This window comes from Procambarus clarkii, chromosome 10 (assembly GCF_040958095.1).
Source record: "Procambarus clarkii isolate CNS0578487 chromosome 10, FALCON_Pclarkii_2.0, whole genome shotgun sequence".
Lineage (NCBI taxonomy): Eukaryota > Metazoa > Arthropoda > Malacostraca > Decapoda > Cambaridae > Procambarus > Procambarus clarkii.
The window spans coordinates 53,575,683-53,595,210 of NC_091159.1; the positions used below are offsets into that span (position 1 = coordinate 53,575,683).

General features: G+C 40.2%; 1 protein-coding gene across 7 annotated transcripts in view; it reads left to right on the forward strand.

Annotated features, from left to right (window-relative positions):
• The window catches only part of LOC123774930 (chloride channel protein 2), a 276,107-nt gene that overhangs the window by 227,874 nt on the left and 28,705 nt on the right, over window positions 1–19,528 (forward strand). For all 7 annotated transcript variants that reach the window (XM_069322064.1, XM_069322066.1, XM_069322067.1 and 4 more), the window contains 3 exons: window positions 14,284–14,405; window positions 16,531–16,745; window positions 18,706–18,913. In XM_069322064.1, the coding sequence (XP_069178165.1) occupies window positions 14,284–14,405; window positions 16,531–16,745; window positions 18,706–18,913 (545 nt within the window). The remainder of the gene's footprint in view (window positions 1–14,283; window positions 14,406–16,530; window positions 16,746–18,705; window positions 18,914–19,528) is intronic.

Here is a 19,528-nt window from a genome sequence, read left to right on the forward strand (position 1 = left end):
CACTCTCTCCTTCCCCCCTCTCCTCTTCCTTCCCTCGTCCTCCCCATCCCCCCCTCTCTCTCTCTCTCTCCCTCTCTCTTGCTTCCCCCTCCTCTCTCCCCCTCTCTCTTGCTTCCCCCTCCTCTCTCCCTTCCCCCCCCCCCTCCTCTCTCCCTTCCCCCCCTCCTCTCTCCCTTCCCCCCTCCTCTCTCCCTTCCCCTCCTCTCTCCCCCACCTTCCCCCCCCTCCTCTCTCTCTCCCTCCCCCCCTCTCTCTCTTTCTCCCCTCTCCTTTTCCTCTTGCGTACAAATATTTGAAAGTAGCATAGTAATTACCACTCCAAACTTTGTTTCCATAGAACTTTTTTAATATTAGTCCAAGATATGTTTAATATGGGCAGCAGGCACGAGATGTAACCTGTGAGGGTTACGGGGAAGAGATCCATCGCTCTATACCCCGTCTCCTGACCGTTTATATCTGGCGCGTTAAATACCACTCATTATTAACGTTCATAATTGGCTTCAATGCAACAGTTTCGTCAATGCCTTCCACGCAATGAGAACTTCCTTACATCTCTACGACTCGATTGCGTGTTCAGCTTTTAACTAATGTTCCCCTTGTTCTACCGCCTTTTAATTTAAATAGGCTTCCTTTGTCCATTTTGTCTATTCCCCCTAAGGATCTTGTATGTAGTGATCATGTACATTTTCTTCCCGCCTCTAAGGTTGAGGGGGGACTTACCTCGCCCTGTCCTCGTTGCTGATCCTTTTCAATTCTGGTACTAATCTTTCATTACTTTCATTAATAGTAGGTATAGGTACTATAAGGTTGTGGGTGACAGGTTGCCATAACAATAACTTTGACTCGGACGACCTGTCAGCGTTTCCAAGCTCGTAAACTATTTTACAATTCAGACTAAACCACCTTGAACGAGGAGAGATGAACAGGTTTCGTTAGTGGACACGTAGCTACTTGATCAATTAATTTTTTTATAAAGATTTTTCTCAAATAAGTTTGAGTTATAACGTACCCTCTCTAATGGCGCCCAACCACTTGGGCTGGACGGTAGAGCAACGGTCTCGCGTCATGCAGGTCAGCGTTCAATTCCCGACCGTCAAAGTGGTTAGACGCCATTCCTCCCACCCGTCCCATCCCAAATCCTTACCCTGACCTCTTCCAAGTGCTATATAGTCGCAATGGCTCAGCGCTTTCTTCCCACAAGTTACAGCCTCGCTCCTGTGCCAGGTAAGTCCACTACGGGCTCACCATAGCCCGTGCTATTTGGAACTTTTTGTTCCCAGTAGCGGAATCTTTCACAACAACGCTTTCTCCTGACAGTTCCCTTCCCTAATGGTTACAGACACTTGATAGTCTCAAATTATTATGCAACATTTTCGTAGTTAAGGATTACGTGCTTAGACAACCCGCAGAACAATTGTTTGTTCAATTGTTTAAAATTCATATTGAAGTTCAGACAGAAGTGTGTGTGTGTGTGTGTGTGTTGTGTGTGTGTGTGTGTGTGTGTGTGGTGTTTCTATGGATGACCAACCGGGCTGTGGTGGATACGTGGGCCTGCGGGCCGCTCCAAGCAACATCCTAGTGAACCAAGCTATCACACATCAAGCCTGGCTCGGGCCGGGCTTGAGGGGAAAAAGGAAAGTTTATGAATATTATACTTAACACGGAATCCTTAAATGCCGCGTTCAGCGAGCAATGTTAAGCACTTGGCGGTTTTAAAAACTGATTACATTATAATTTTACGCACGAGGGTGGTGTTTTTGTCATTACAAGGAAAACGTATCTAGAATAATAATGAACCGGAAAACCAGACGTTGTGTTCTGAATAGGCTGCAAGAATATTTGCTGGCGTCAATTTGTCGATTTCAGCCCAGGAGGCTGTTGGCGGTTAATTAAGGCTGGTCACCCACTACGCCTGAGGCTAGATAACTGCGACACTAAAGATAACAGATAACTTCACCCACTGGGTCCAGCATCCCGTCCTCTCAAATAATCGCCTAATTTTGTACGCTATGGTCCCCAACGTACAAAATACAGGGTTACAATGGTCCCAAGCATACAAAATAGGGGTACAATGGTCTCAAGCGTACATAATAGGGGGTACAATGGTCCCAATCATATAAAATAGGGGGTACAATGGTCCCAATCATACAAAATAGGGATACAATGGTCCCAAGCGTACATTATAGGGGTTACAATGGTCCCAAGCGTACATTATAGAGGTTACAATGGTCCCAAGCGTACCAAATAGGGGTACAGTGGTCTCAAGCGTACAAAATAGGGGGTACAATGGTCCCAAGCGTAGCGAATAAGGAGTAGCTGCTCAGAAATATTCACGTTTTAATATGTAGGTTGGCTAGGTGGGTGAGCTACCAGTCCTCCCGAATGGTAGGTCGCATTTTGACATACATCACCCGAGGCCAAAAACTGATGCACTAAGAATCTTGGCTGCTCGCAAATTGATGTGATGTCCCGTTTTCTATTCGTGGGTCCTCGGTTAACTTTGACCCGGGCAAATTTAGTGATTCCTGGGACCAGGTTCACTTACGAACCTGTCCATCTTTTCTCAATCTTTGGCGGCTTTGTTTACAATTATTTAACAGTTAATGAGCTCCAAAGCACCAGGAGGCTTTTTATAACAATAACAACAGTTGATTGGGAAGTTCTTATGCTTGTAAACTGTTTAATAAATGTAACCAAAGTCGTCAAAGATTGAGGAAAGATGTACACGTTCGTAAGTACTTGCGTAACTGCTTCGTGAATCTGGTCCTAGTTTAGTGACGATGTGAACGTCAAAAGGACGGGCTGAGGTGAGTGGCATGGATTTGAGTGTTTTAGTTCCCCTTATTTTGTATGGTGACACCTGGATTGTACCTGGATGGGTTTCTGGGAATTCTCCCGAAGCCCGGCCCGAAGCCAGGCTTGATATGAAAGCTTGGTCCAACAGGCTGTTGCTGAGAGCGACCCTCAGGCCCACGTATCCAATACATACAGCCTGGTTGATCTGACACTTCTTGAATAAAACTGTTTTCTCTTGATTTCTACGTTCGGACAATATTTCTACATTCCGACAATATTTCTTATACTCGCTGACTAGAGGAATGTTGAACAACCATGGATCTCTGATGTTCAGTGTTCTCTGATTGTGCTTATGGGACCAGGCGCTCTTCTGCATTTCCTACCATAACTTTCACTCCAGTATGTTATTTTACTGTGAAAATTTGGGACCTGGCCGTCCAGTATTTTCCTTGTATATATCATTTGGTTACCCTCTCGTCTGCTTTCTCAAGAGTACACTGGGAGAGATTTGAGACAGAGAAGTTAGATTTTAGTTTAGTTCATTTATTATGCACCTCATACGCATCTTGTGAAGTGATAGTGGTTAGAGGCACATAATGGGCTCAGGGACTGAACCCCACAATTCATTTAGCTAAGCAAGTTACAATCTTGATGAGTTGGTTACAAAATTCAGTAGAAGTCGTCACGTTATAAAAGGGTTCGAGATCGACCAAGGAACGGGTTGGTTTTCACCCTCACATGAAGCCTAACCCGCGATCGTATGCGTAAGAACTTCGAGCAAGTTATACAGCAGTAAGCTTGCTGGCCCATTTTTAACAGGTTCTATTTAGGCTCAATCATTTCCACAAGTCTCTCGCAACTAAATTATACCTAGTTGCATCAAGTCTCCTTTCTCCGCTAAATTAATAATTCTTGCCGGGTTTCAATGGAAGGTCGACTGCTTTTACCGGCGCTGACCAGCGTCAGCTGCCCGGAGTCTCCAGCTGCACCCCTTCCTCTCACACACGACCATTTAAACATCCAAGTTCATTATATCTTACTGCGCGCTTGAACTCGTAAATATTTACTGTGTGTACTCGCCTATTTGTCTACAGGAGAGAGACTACGTGGAGAGACTACGGGAATTAAACCTCACTTCGCTGGAAGACAGTAGAGTTAGGGGGGACATGATCACCACATTAAAGATTCTGAAGGGAATTGATGGGGTAGATAAAGACAGTCTATTTAACACAAGGGGACACAGGTGGAAACTAAGTGCCCAAATGAGCCACAGAGATATTAGAAAGAACTTTTTTAGTGTCAGAGTGGTTGGCAAATGGAATGCATTAGGAAGTGATGTGGTGGAGGCTGACTCCATACACAGTTTCAAGTGTAGATATGATAGAGCCCGATAGGCTCAGGAATCTGTACACCTGTTGATTGCCGGTTGAGAGGCGGGACCAAAGAACCAGAGCTCAACCCCCGCAAACACAACTAGGTGAGTACAACTAGGTGAGTACAGGATCGAGCCGTAGCTCATGGACTCAGCTTTTCTAGCCACAGATTGTGTGTATTTACTATTTGTATCTGAGGGATCGAGCTATTGGGTTTTGGACCCAGTTTTTCTCGCCAATTTATACTTTTTTTGTTTTTGTCTGCTACATATTCCAGTGTGGGACTGTGGTGGGGGTCTTGAACCGCGGACCCCACGCGTGAGAGGCCGTAGCACTATCAACTAGGCTATGAGCAGTCTTAAAAGACAATTCTGCTACATGCATTTCTCTTATACTCCTCACTGTCTGTGTGTCACCAGGGAGCTGGTGCCTGAGTGGACAGCATGTTGGTCACGTAATCCTGTGGCCCGGAGTTCGATTCCCGGCGCCGGCGAGAAACAAAATGGGTAGTGTTTCTTTCACCCTGATGCCCCTGTTACCTAGCAGTAAATAGGTACCTGGGGATTAGACAGCTGTTACGGGCTGCTTCCTGTGTGTGTGTGTGTGTGTGTGTGTGTTTACTAGTGTGTTTACTAGTTGTGTTTTTACGGGGGTTGAGCTTTGCTCTTTCGGCCCGCCTCTCAACTGTCAATCAACTGTTTACTACTTTTTTTTTTTCCACACCACACACACACACCCCAGGAAGCAGCCCGTGACAGCTGACTAACTCCCAGGTACCTATTTACTGCTAGGTAACAGGGGCATTCAGGGTGAAAGAAACTTTGCCCATTTGTTTCTGCCTCGTGCGGGAATCGAACCCGCGCCACAGAATTACGAATCCTGCGCGCTATCCACCAGGCTACGAGGCTCCCTGTGTGTGTGTGTGTGTGTGTGTGTGTGTGTGTGTGTGTGTGTGTGTGTGTGTGTGTGTGTGTGTGTGTGTGTGTGTGTGTGTGTGTAAAAACAAAAGTTAATTAGTAGTTAGTAACAGTTGAGAGGCGGGCCGAAAGAGCAGAATTCAACCCCCGCAAGCATAACTAGGTGAATACACACACAAAAACACATAAATATGTACACACACACGTACATCCCCAGGAAGAAGCCCTTAACAGCTGTCTAACTCCAAAGTACCTATTTACGTATAAGTGAACAGGAGCACCAGGGTAAAAGAAACTGCCCGTTTGTTTCGGCCTCTGCCGGGGATCGAACCCGTGCCCTTAGAACTGCGACCCCAGAACGCTGTCCACTCAGCCGTGGTGGCCTGGGTGGGTCTGTCTGTCTGTCTGTCTGTCTGTACATGAATTCTGACTCAAAAGTTGTTTGTTGTTTAAAGATTTGCTACCGGGAACAAAGTTCCAAGTAGCACGGGCTATGGTGAGCCCGTCTGACTCACAAGACTTGGAGGGCAGAACACTAAAATAGACTAAAAGGTATCGACTTTTATCATGGGGCAAGTGCAGTAATTCTCAAGAATGATAAATATTGTTAGTCATAAATAAAGTGAATCATAAATATTCCTCATTGTGATAAAATATTTTCGTTATTCGCATGTCTTGTTTGTGTCGAATTTATGAAACAGTGATAGTATGTTAACCAAAATTATTAGATACAATAGTCATTAATAAAGCATTTTATGAAGCCTATCATGTCGACGTCATTTCACGACCTTTCCCAGGTGGATTTAAAAGGTGCATACTAGGCTAACTTCTTTTTAACCACTCTGAAGTAGTCGATGCCACGAAGCCTCGAACTTGAATTAGTGGAGAAGCGTGAGGGAAAGTGGATATTGGGCATGCAATATCTTCGTTCATCATATTTCAAAGAATCGATTGTAATAGGCTAGGACTTTATTTAACTTATGTACACTGTTCTCTAGCTTGGGGGGGAGTGCACTTTGCTATCGATGTCTGGCATTAGAATTCTTTGTCGAATTTGGGCTAAACATGGATAGAGGTGGCTTCCACAACTTCTTCCTTCACTGTATTCCACTTGTTGGCAACTCGAACTGGGTACGAGTACCTCCATATGTTGTTCCGCTTATTTGCGTTTCCAGCCAATGTGTGTCCTGTCGTTCTCTACATATTAAAGAGGCTGTCCTTGTCCACCTTGACTTTTTCTCAGTATCTTGCATATCGTAGTCATATCTTGTTTCTCCTATCCTCTAGGGGTTTGAGATTTGGTTCCATTAGCCTCATGGCTTAACCCTCTTAGCTCTGGAACCAATCTTGTTGCAAAATCTCTACGTTTCAACTTTGGTTTTATGCTGTACAGGGTGTGCATTCTACGCCACTGCTGCATATTCCAATATTGGACTAAGAAATAGTGTAGACTGTCTTGAAAGAGTCCAGATTTAGGTTTCTAAATGATGTTTTGATGTTTGCCAGCGTCCCAAATGCTGCTGATGTTAATCTCTTTGTGTGCATCCGGTGTTAGTTTTAGCCGCGGGGACCTAGCCCCCGGAATCAACGCAAGGTAACCGCAAGGTAACCGCAAGGTAAGTTACGGTAGTCTTTTCTCCATTTCACATCTTCATTACCTTACTCTTGTTGGGGTTGAATTCCAGGAACCATTTCTTTGCTCACTCCTGGAGTTTGTAAAGATCCTCCACTAACTTCCTGCGGTCCTCGTGTTTGTGTTAACATTTTTTAATATTAACGAATATTAATTAACATAACAATTTTAACATGGCTGGGTGTGTTTGGGTGGGGGCACTGGCTGGGCGTGTTGGAGAGGGAGGGTGGGGCGGAAGAGTTGGGGGTGGTTGTTGTGGTGATGGTAAGGGAGCATGGGTGGCAATAAGCCATGTCAGAGCAAGGAGCAGTTGTTGGGGGCGCAAGCAGGGATCTGCAGGATCGTTGTTACCATTGATCGGCGGGCAGACTGTTGGCGCGCACACCACGCCGCCGGTCCTCGGGCTCCTTGTTTGTCTCTTGCAGCACCTCGCTTATTCTGACCAGATAATACATACATACCGAAGACATGCCGCGTCTCGCGGGATTACTACTGGGTCTATCCAGTAAGTGGATGGGTGACCACGTAGACACTGTCCTTTCACTAGGGTGGATGTTGATAAGCTAGCTAAATGTTTTTCATCCCTGACGATCGTAGACTTTCATCAGGCTTGGAAAATAATGCTAGCTAATGAATAAATGTAGTGAACACAGGATAGTCTTTATTTCCTCGATCCCCACACGCTAGGCCCTTAGGGCATTTAGAGATGTGGCCATATATGGTTAGGAAAATATAATGCTGATGACAATGTAATTGGAACAGAGATATTTTGCTTGTATATAACGTTTTTCCCTGAAGAGAGCTTGATCTGCGCAAAATGCATCCATCTTTGATTTCTTAACTCCACACAAGCCAACCGTGGTGCAGTTGGAGAAGCAGACAAATATACTTATGAAAAAACACAATAAAGTAAATTTAATTAAGATTTCTATAATTCTCGAATGTATTTTCCTGGAGATGTTGCCTGATGTGCTTGAGAAGCAGGCGCCACACTACCTTAGATGGAGTAAACATAGTAAAATGTTGACACTGGTGCCGGCTGCTGCACCTGGACGGGGGTAGCCTTGCCACGCTATATATTTTATTTTTAACGGTGAAAGATTGATACAAATCGTCGTCCCTTCATTTTCTAGTGTGATTTGGTCAACATTGATACAAAATATTGAAGTGTATAAATTTTAGTGCGATAAAGGTATACCTGTATTTTCTGTAACATTTAGAACGTCATTTAAATTTTCATAGAGGCGAAGAGCAAGGGGCGACATGATTGTAGAGACGAATAGAACGCGAAACTATGAATACAAAATGGCTAAGTTTATATTCAGAAAAGATCTGGATAAATATTGGTCCGAAAATGGGGTTATTTTGTGGAACAGATTACCGGGTAACATAATAGACCAGGGTCATTGGATTGTTTCAAGCGTAGGTGAGGTATTAGTGGTGGGTCCTTGTCGCCACAGCTGGTAAAACATTGGAATTGTCCGTGTAAATAACACATAGCAGTGATTAAATAGCTGTATTACGGATGCTATCATCTGTCCGCGCCGCAAGAGTTTAATCTGATTCATACGATGACAGATTAATCCGGTTCTGCAACAAGGTAAACTGATAAGTGTTGAAACGTCTGTTTGTAGTTCTTGTAATATACAATATAAACTGTAAACTACACCTCTGAATATAAACATTTCATCCGGACAAGTGGACAAATCTACATAATTCTCTTAATTGCAAATATACTCTGGAGCAGGACTGAGTCATCTATTTAAATTTCGCGAGGTTTCTGCCAATTCTGACACTCGGCAATTTAATATAATATAAAGGTTAATAATAATTGTAACAGATGGAGCTAAACCACCGCCCCCACCCTTAGGTACGGCCCTAGCCAACCTAATTTATTGCTGTTGGAGGCCTCATACATTATGCGCGGCCTGACAGCCTAGTGACCCAATTCCACCGCCATTCCTCTGGTCGGGCCATTGTGGCTTCTTGCCTCGCCACGTTTTAACCATCCAATTACCAATAGAACTTTGTGAGATTCTGACCCACTAAATGCTTTTGGCCCCTTGGTCTGCTCACGTGGGAATTTATAGTGACCATTTTTTACCTTAGCCTATTATGTGAAGGATCCAGACAGGATAAGCGGAGGGATAACATCCATACCAATTAGTCACTATCTGGATAGTGACCAATTTGTCACTATCCAGCTCATTCTGTATAGCTAGTACTTGTAGTAACGATGAAGACCATCGTACACAGGGTTCTGGTAGTATACAGTCGACAGTTCTCGACGCACAATCGATAATTCCGGGCTCGAATCCCGGGCGGGACAAAGTGTGGCCACATTTCCTTTCACCTAATGCCTCTGTTCACCTAGCAGTAAGTAGGTACTCAGGAGTTAGTCAGCTTGTTGTGAGGTTGCATCCTGGGTTAGTAATTCGGTCTGGGAGGGGGGGGGGGTGAGGACCTTGATAAAAGCCTAATGTGTATGAATACACTCTGGCTTCCTGTCCCCCGACACAATTATTATATATGACGTAATGAACAATTACAAAGTAAAAATCGTTGCCATTTGAATTTGGACAAACCCAAAAAGGTTTTGTATTCGTTGCAAAGACATCCTAAACTAACCTAACCTTCCTATGCCTAATACACGCTATCAGAGGCCAAATATAGTACATATGTGCTATACTAGGCCTAAAATATTTAAACTTTTTTTTTTTTTCCATAAAGTAAATAGTATAAAAATCTACCATCTAATTGCCGTTTACGTCAATATGTACACTGTTGCACATTAGTTGCAAAAATTACTATTTAAACAATATCACATCACTATGGCCAAGTTCACTGGATCGGTCCTGGTGGGAGCTGTGTATTTTTCCTTCCAGTAAAAGACAGGCGTTGATTGAGCTTTCAATATTATAATAATAATAATAATAATAATTAGTATTAGTATTATTATAATAATAATATTATGTTACTGATAATTAGGGGCTACTGACCCATGGCCTAAGAGAAAAATTATTTTTTTTAGGAAACAATGTATCCTTAAATGTTTGTGTTCAGTATATATATATTATTTTACCAACATTTAAAGTATTTTAAGTAAACTTATTGTATTATACAATTCATGTAAAATCTAGTTGTGGATCTCTAGCCTCTCATAGTAATTAGTATTCAACAGTAAGGAATATGCTTGCATTGTATTTACACCATGGATGTGAATCTAGAGAGCTCGAACTTAACAATTGGATAGTCGATACTAGCCATAAGCGTGTCCGGAGCGCTGCGCTGTTTGGATATGTGGTGGCTACCTTGTGTAGCTTCAACGTTGTAGGGATCAACGGCCCCGCGGCCCGGTCTCCAACCAGGCCGTTGACGCGGGTGCTCGCAGCCTGGCGTATGAATCACAGCCTGATTAATCAGGTATTCAGAGATGTTTGTCGTTCTCTCTTGAACATTTTGAGAGGCCGGCTAGTTATTATGTATGTAGCGGGAGTGTGTTGAAAAGTCTTGGGCCTTTGTTGGAGTTCTCAGAGTACCAATTTATTTATTTATATATATACAAGAAGGTACATTGGGATTGTGAGGATACATAGCATAGTAATTACATTGTTGTAAAGCCACTAGTACGCACCTCTGCTTTTCAACCGGGGGTATTTTTGTACATCTTGCCATTCCTATTGGTTTCTTATAATGTAATCTCCGTGTTCACATTTGGAACCAGTATTCCCATTAATATCTTCCACGTGTAGATTATACAGCCTATCCTCCCGTTTTCGTAGTAATTATTTATTTATTTATGCATATACAAGAATGTACATAAGGAATGTGAGGATACAAATATGGTAATTACAGTCTTGTAAAGCCACTAGCACGCGCAGCGTTTCGGGCAGGTCAAATAGTATAGTATAGCAGGTCAATTATAGTAACGATGAGGACAATGGTGTGTATATACCGACCTACAACGAAACTAGGAAGTCGAGATCGGCACTATTGAGTTGGACAAACCGGGAAAACTATTTTATACATATGTTGCAAAGACAAAATAACCTAATATAACCATCCTAGGCCTAATACACGATATGAGGCCTAATATAGTAAATGTGTGCGCTATACTAGGCCTAGGAATATTTAGGTTTGTTTTTTAGCTTCATTTTGCCTCACTGTAAAATTAATAGTACAAAGTTCTACTTTGCTTAGAACGGCAATTTTTGTACTATGGCGCAGTTACAAAAAAAATACTATCTAAACAGAAGAATGGGCTGATCTGTGTCTCTCTCTCGCCTGCGCTCTAGATAATACTGATTTAGAACTTTGAATCGGTCCCCATAATCATAAGTTACGTTACGTTCATTATCTTGTTCCGTAAGACATGCTCAAAACTGGCACGTTGATCAGCAGTAGGACGTCCCCGATGACATTTTACTGTTCATGTAATAAGACGGTTATAAAATAACGGGCAAGAAACCGGCTGGCCTTTCCTGAACCGATTATGTGCCTCTGTAACCCTTTCCACCACCACCCACGGGATAGGTATGGGTTGCATAATAAAGAAATAGAATTTTCCTTGGAACTAGAGTTCTTAGGATGAGCCTTGAACCTGAAATATTGAGACAACATATCAAGTTTTCGCCCACGGACCAATGTACTGTGTTCATCTGCGTCAGCGGCGTTGCCTAGTTAACCAATTGTTTAAGACTGTGTAGGCGTTGTTATAGATGAGAAATACGCAAACAAAATGCCAACATTGATATATATCTCTGGCTGCTACCTCAAATTTTTGTTGTTGGCAAAATGCTAATAATTGCCAACAACAAAAATTTGAGGTAGCAGCCAGAGATATATATCAATAGCATATTAAAAAATCGCTTCTCCCTTAACCAGATAAACATTTAACATAACCAGTAATTAAATTGCATGGCATACTACCACTGCTATATTGAATTGCATTCAAACTTGGAACGGCAGAGGAGTGAACCAATTAGGCTGGGAGAGGAGATTGATTTCTAGATATTAAGTGAGAGATTAAGCCACCCAAGAGGTGGCTCAGGCATGAATAGCCCTAAAGTGGAGGCTGTTTGGAGCCATTACCAGTACCAGTAGTTGATACTGTAGATCTGTGGCTCGAGAGAGGGGACAGTAATATATACTATATATATTATATTAACTATATATATATATATAATATATTAACTATATATATATATATATATATATATATATATATATATATATATATATATATATATATATAATATATATATATATATATATCTTGTAATAGTGCTTATTACACACAATGTATGTGTATATACATATACACCTATATATCTAAATACATACGATATAAACTATATACATTTTTTGATTGCGGAATTGAACTACATTTTAATGGGAAAAGGGCTCAGTGGGGGTAATAATTTGAGAATGAGCTGACGTTGGAGGGACTGAGCCATCTCCGGCAGTGGGTCAGGGAGTGTAGCGTGGCGCCTGCTGCTGCTCTAGTCCCTCCCAACAATCAATATATCCCAGTAAATAATGACCGGCTGCATAACTCCCCGGTCCTGTACATTGACCTAAATCACACACATCCTACCCATTGGCCATAATATTAAAGAGCAACGCAGAATCAACGTTGAATGAATTAACGTTCATAACGTAGATTCAGCTCGGAACAAGCGGCACTCTTGGGTAGTGCCCACTGGGTACATGCAGCCTGTCCTTCATGAGTGGTGACAACGCTCCCAACATGGGGCTCACCCCTCCTGCGGGACCATATAATCATCTGAAAACATGTATATTATATAAATTTGAAAACATGCATGGAATGGACTTTGGGCCTTTGTTTAGAGGACGGGCAACCCATCATCGACTCAAGTCCATTACATTCAGCGGTCGACCCCACAGACGCATTCATAAATTTTAACATGCTGTTCATTCAAAACGGGAATTTTCTTAAGTATAAATTAATATTATAATATATTAGCATATTGTGTATAAATAGGCATAGGCATAGGTTAGGTCAGGTGTTTAGGTTCTGTTGGCGATTATTTGTATTTGTAGTACGTGGGCGAAGCATTTACAGCGTTGTGGTTCGAACAAAATTCGTCAGTGAAGCACTTGTTCCCGATATGTTCGAACGTCAGCAGTTGAGTCGTGTGTAAGCCGCTTTTCATTCATAAACAGGGGGTTTGGCGGGTGCATGGAATCACTTTTGGATCTTTGTTTGGAGGACGGGCTGGCATTTACAGTGGTAGGGTTCGAACAAAAGTCGCCAATGAAGCACTGTCTGAGAAGTGTTCAGACGTCATCAGTAGTGTGTTTACTATTTTTCATTCATAAACGGGGGATTTGGCGGGTGCTTGGAATCACTTTCATCCTTTGTAAGGACGGGCTGTAACATGCCCAAATCGGCATCATTCATCCAACAGACGGTGACACTAGTGTCCAAACTTTAGGACATTGGCATTATTAATGTTGAGCTTCATCTTAAAATTTTGACTAGTTCTGCAATGTGATGAGGTTTATCCTGAGATTCATAGCCTTCATTTGAGTTTAGTATTTGCCCAACTTTAGTGTTATTTGTAAATTTAGGCCATTGACAATGTGAATAACCCTGGAAACAAACCGAAATCGTCTATATTTTCCGCTTGTTACAACTTGTAATAAAGTTGTTACATCGTGTTTATGACGTATTAAAACGTTGTTACACCTTGCTATATTGGTTATAACTGGTTAGGTGTTAAAACTTGTTCGAACGTTGTACCAACGTCGTAGTTTCGGTGTGTGTGGCGGGAAAGGCCCAGAAAACATACCCCTGGGGCATACCAGGAGTGACATTTCTTCATTCCAACTCATGTTAATACTTTCAATCCCTCAACCAGGATCTAATCAAAATGGGAACATTCCCATCAATGGTAAGGGGCTCAATGTTACTGATCAGCCTCTCGTGGGGTACAATTGTACTTCACCATTGTTAAAGGTCTTAATAATGGTGAAGATATAATTTGTATTGCTGTCAACTACCTTGAAAATGCTTGCGTAGAAGGATAGCAGATTATTAGGCAATAGATGTCAAGATGTTTTCTTGTTTAATTACCTCTTATACTAAGGTACTTACCCACTATCAAAGTTCACATTAAGGGATCTATCCCTGTTCTTGAATATTGGGAGCCACATTGTCCAACCTCTAAGCAACTATAACTGTTGATTGCTAGCGTGATACTAGTTGGTCACAGAGTTCCTTTCTGCACTCCTTTAAGACTGCTAAACACCTCATTTGGGCCTTAGAATTTATTAGGAATTATTTTTAAAGTTTATGCCAGATTGATTAATTTGAATGTTGGACAATTTACTTTCATCGCCATTTGACAGATGTGAATATGAAATTAGATAATACTTAGCGTACTGTGTTTATTTTTCTGCAGCTCTAATTTATTTAATTGTATGATGCTGTCTATACTGTTTATTTTATTAGCCTATTTTATGGAAATGTCATTAATAATTATTAATATTAAATATAATAAATCTGGTGGTGGCTCATTACAATAACTTTACATTTCAGACCAATTTGGGACCACACATTTGCCCGCTTGGGTGAGGACTGGGTGTTCCTCTTCATCCTAGGCACACTCATGGCAACCATCTCCTTTCTTATTGATGACATCGTCCTTATATGTTTTGGAGGTACAGTATTTATTTTTAGCATTTTGTTAATACTATACACATCACTGCAGTTGTCTGTGCTGCTCTTTTTGACTAAAGGAATTATTTTATAATTCAGGCTAGCTTTAATGGCTCATAATCGGAAACAGAATTCTCCATTTATTTTAACAAACTTTTCTGTTTCCGATTAACAAACCCCAACAGTTTTTACATTGGGGGTTAAGAGAGAACATAGAAATTATGTTGATTTTACATTCTTGTAAAGTCACCTTGGGGTACAATTTAAAAAAAAAAAAATTTATTTGACAAATACCAGATTTCCTCACACTTCTTAGAATGGGAGGGGGGGGGGGAGGTTTCTTCTCCCTCTACAACCTGTGACTTAAGGTAATTACTCTATTCCACTCCTCTTAGGTCACTAAAAAGGGTCTGGGTTTTAACAATACACTACTCTGACCACAATACACAAATGGATATACAAAATAAATGTGGGTAACCCCCATGTGACACACAGCTGAGCACATACACCTGAAATAACACACCACTTTCCCCTACACACATGGTTCCAAAATCCTTATTTCCACAAATTCCTATCTCTAACTCATAAAGAAAAGGAGAAGCACCGCTATAAACATCTATAAAACTGCACTTATCGTATTTGTTGGAGACCATCCACAACACTGGTCTTGTTCTCACTGCCTCCCTCTCCCAAGTGACTGATAGGGGCTTGCACATGTCCCTGCCTGCCTGGTTCCAATAATGTCCCCCTCCCTATACATGTCATACACATTTCCCAATACTTCATTTATGTCTTATAATGTTCCAGGCTGTTTTTCTACATTAAACACTGTTGTTTCTTTATATTTTCTTGCATTGAGTCTGTTGTTTTTAAACCATTTTATCTCTTTTGTTTACATTGGTTTTTAGATGATATTTTCCTGTTGAGATGATGCTCTGTGCATCTGAAGGGGGTCAGAGTTCCAGACTGTTTTTCAACATTTAACACTGCTATTTCTCCCTACACAAGGGTCTCTCTCTTACAATGTGATGAATACAGGAATACAGTGATGACATCTCTGTATCACTACTTAAATAGTTTCACAATCATTTAAAAACACTCAAGGATTACCACTCACCTTTATATACATTTTGCCTTATTCTGTACTTTAAATTTAAATTTAGTTTTATGCTCGGGAAAGCAATAAGAGAGATTATCGATACAGTATATTTATTATATTATTTTTATTTATAGATATTTATTTATATTTATTTTATCTATATACAAGGTACAATAGGTTTGTGAGAATACATTGGTGTTCTTATATTCTTACAATGCCACTAACACACATAGCGTTTCGAGCAGTGATGGCATCTTCTTTTCTTCTGCTAATAACGTGTTTATTTACCATTGTTATCTTGTACAGTAGTGCTGTGTCTGGGCTGTTTCTTAACATTTGCTGCTATGTCATTTTCAAACTGCCTCTTGTTTCTTTCCTCTAATATACAGGTTTCTTGCACTTCTTAATGTCTAGTCTGCTCTGGTACTTTGTTGCCTGGGCATTCTTTCTCTTGCCATCTTTTTTCTTTATTTGGGATTCTTGCATTATCTGTTGAACAATTGGTTACTCTTGTCTTACCACTCTCCTACACAGTATTTACTTGTGACAGCATTTCTTGGACTATACAGTATACTGTACTTCATTTATAGTTTTTTTTTGTTTTTTTTTTTGAGAAATATACAAGAGTTGTTACATTCTTGTACAGCCACTAGTACGCGTAGCGTTTCGGGCAAGATTTCGGGATTTTTTTCCTCTCAAATCTATTCTGAGCTGCCTAAATAAAGCGAGTAACTTGCTTCTATGTTGCCTCCATCTGTAGTCTCGTTCCCTTTCTAGAACCTGTATTTACTATACTTCCTGTACTTATTACTGTATATCACATTACATTTTTCTTTGATTGCCCACATTGATTAAAATGTGCAAAGTCACAATAATTTCATATTTTTAATGCATACCGAATAGGCTTGCTTTCCTGGGTTCTTAATGTGGGGAAAGTAATACATAAAATGTGTTTGTACTGTATGTGGTTCGTAAATATCGGTAATATTTGTGACGCATTTGAGCACAAGTTTATTTTTGTCTTCCAGGTCGAATGTACTTGCAAGAAAATCTAGGCAAAATCCACTGGGCTCTACAACTATTTACCTGGGTTGTCATTCCTACGCTATTGGTGATATTTTCTGCTGCATTCTGTCAGTGGATGGCACCTTCTGCTGCTGGCTCTGGTATTCCAGAGATGAAAACTATCCTCAGGGGTGTAGTGCTTAAAGAATATCTTACGTGGAAAACTCTACTAGCCAAGGTAATACAATATGATTATACACTGTATACATGTATGATTATAGTAATACAGTACAGTATGATTGTGTGTACAATATGATTGAGTTTAATATTTAATGTGGTTTTTGTGATAACTTGATGTCCAACCATTACTGTCCCACATGTTCCCTATCACCTAATGCTACTGTTCACATAGCACTAAATAGGTACCTGTTAGTCGGCTTGTTGTGGGATTGCATCCTAAGGGAAGGTCAGTAGTATGACATTGATGGGCAGAAGTGACCTAAACATAAGCCTAATGTGTATATGGTATATGTATGGTTGAGGTTAAGATTTAACTGTTAGTGTTGTCCATCAGCCTTCAATTTTTTAATCTAATTAAAAGTCCATTTCCAATCCTTAGGTCCACATTTTCATCAACGCTGATATTGAAGTTTTTTTATTTAATATTTATTTATTTATATATATCTATCTATCTATATCTTATTTCTCTATATCAATTTATTTTGATATATCAATTTATTTTGCATACCTAATTTTTATGCACATTTCCTCTTTCATGACCTCTTCCATTTCAAATACAGTACTGTACTATAGTTTTTTTAGTTAGTTTAGTTCATTTATTATGCACCCCATACCCATCTTGTGGGCGGTAGTGGAAAGAGTTACAGAGGCACATAATGGGCTCAGGGACTGAACCCCACAATTCATTTAGCTAAGCAAGTTACAATCTTGATGAGCTAGTTACAAAATTCAATATATGTCATCACATCAACAATGGGTTCGAGATCGACCTAAAGTACAGGTTCTAAATTAAGCAACTGACATATGTGGAGAGCCTAGTGTCAAAATTTATATGTTTGTCCTGTACACCGCCCCCCATTCAGTGGGCAGCGGTGGATAGGTTACAATCACTTAGTTACTACCTACAGTTAGCAAACTGGGGATATTTGGCTAAAATTTCTGGTAGCAGATCATTTTGAATGAAATATTGACACATCGCTGGAACTACTGTACTATACTGTATATACATTTTTGTTAATTTTATGAGTGCTGTACAATATCATGAATATTTTAATGTTCGTTTTTTCTCTTCAATGACACCAGATCTTTTAGTCTATTTTGCAGTTCATATCTCTTGGCCTGGTACCAGTCTAGTGGCATGCCTCTATCTTGTTTCATTTTATATTTGATAAAGTTAAGGTCTCTCCCTGGTTTCTGAAGGCTGTTAAACTTCTTATTGCGGTCGTTTACAATCTTCTATGTTTACTCTCTCCGTTAGTTTCATGCCATATGGAAAACTTGATGGAAAATGAGTCGGTTTATCTGGACAGTATGCCCTTGTCACATCATGTTTGATCAAACTGTGTTTTGTATCATAGATACTAGGTTTATCCATTGAAGACCCCATCCCTGTCACCCCAACCCATTTCTCTAACTTGTACAATTATCTGTGCTTATCAAAGTGTTGCAATGGGTAGCAAGATCCAGATCTAGAGCCCCACCTTGGCATTGTATCTGGTGCATTTATATTGACCGACTTTTTAGTGCAGTCAGAATTGCTATAGAAACGATAAATGGTAATAGGGAAATTGAGTGGACATGTGTGCCAGCCTGTTCTTTTTCTAACATGCATGCTATGTAGAAGTGTGTGCACTTAATCAGTTAGTAGCAATGAATACACTATTACAGTATAGAATTTAAGTTTTATATCATACCTGAATCTAAAAAATATAAGTATTGTAATAATATATAAAATGCTTATCATTTTGCAAAGGTTTTTACATATCTTGTGTAAAATGTCTTTGTATATTTACGTAATGAAAATATAAATCGGAAGTGATCGAGCATTGACAGGAGGAAGTGACTTGTTAATATTGCCATAATTTATATATATATATCACAATATCTGGTTTTATTTACAGTAAATTGTACTGGGTTCATCAATAAGTCATGTTTTAACTGTCGTTTTATATTTACAGATAGTAGGTTTGGCTGCCGTTCTAGGGTCTGGTCTGCCTCTTGGTAAAGAAGGACCGGTGATGCACATGGCAAGTATAATTGCTACAATGCTCACAAAGATGCTAAGATATATTAAAGGAACTGTGGAGAATGATGCACGCTCTACTGACCTTCTCGCTGCTGCTTGCACTATGGGTGTAGCCGTTTCCTACGCAGCTCCCATTGGAGGTTTGTAACTGGATAACAGCCCCAGAATGTTACCCGGTTTGATATTTCTTAATGGTGTAAAATTATGAAATGCTAAAGTACTAATTACATTTAGAGTACCTTTCTAATATATGGTTTATACCTAGCAATTGCATGAAAGTTTTAATAGTAAACACTAAAATTGTAGTCCAAAATGAATAAGCAACAAGGAACCTTTAAAATACATTACCGGTAGTACAGTATTTAAGACAGCGATGTAAGATTTCACAGCAGACTTTATAATAAGAATATTTAAGAATATTAGTGTTTATACATTGGAGAAAGGAAATAATTTAAATGCCTCCCGAGATATTTTTTTAATTTAGTTTGCTGTACAGTATAGATACTACAGGCAAAGTATTATTTGCAAGTGTACTTAATTTTCTGATGTAGCAAATTACTTACAATGTAAAGATCATGGCTGTTAGAGTGTGGAATGTAGGACCAATCTCTCTGCTTCCTAGGAACAATGTCAGGAGTTTAAATTTGAGAATCCTGATGATAATGGGATCAACAAAACGTGGGGATGAGGAAATATAATCGTAGGGAATGGCATCTTCCCGGATCCCACTCATCTTTTAGAAAGGATAGAATACC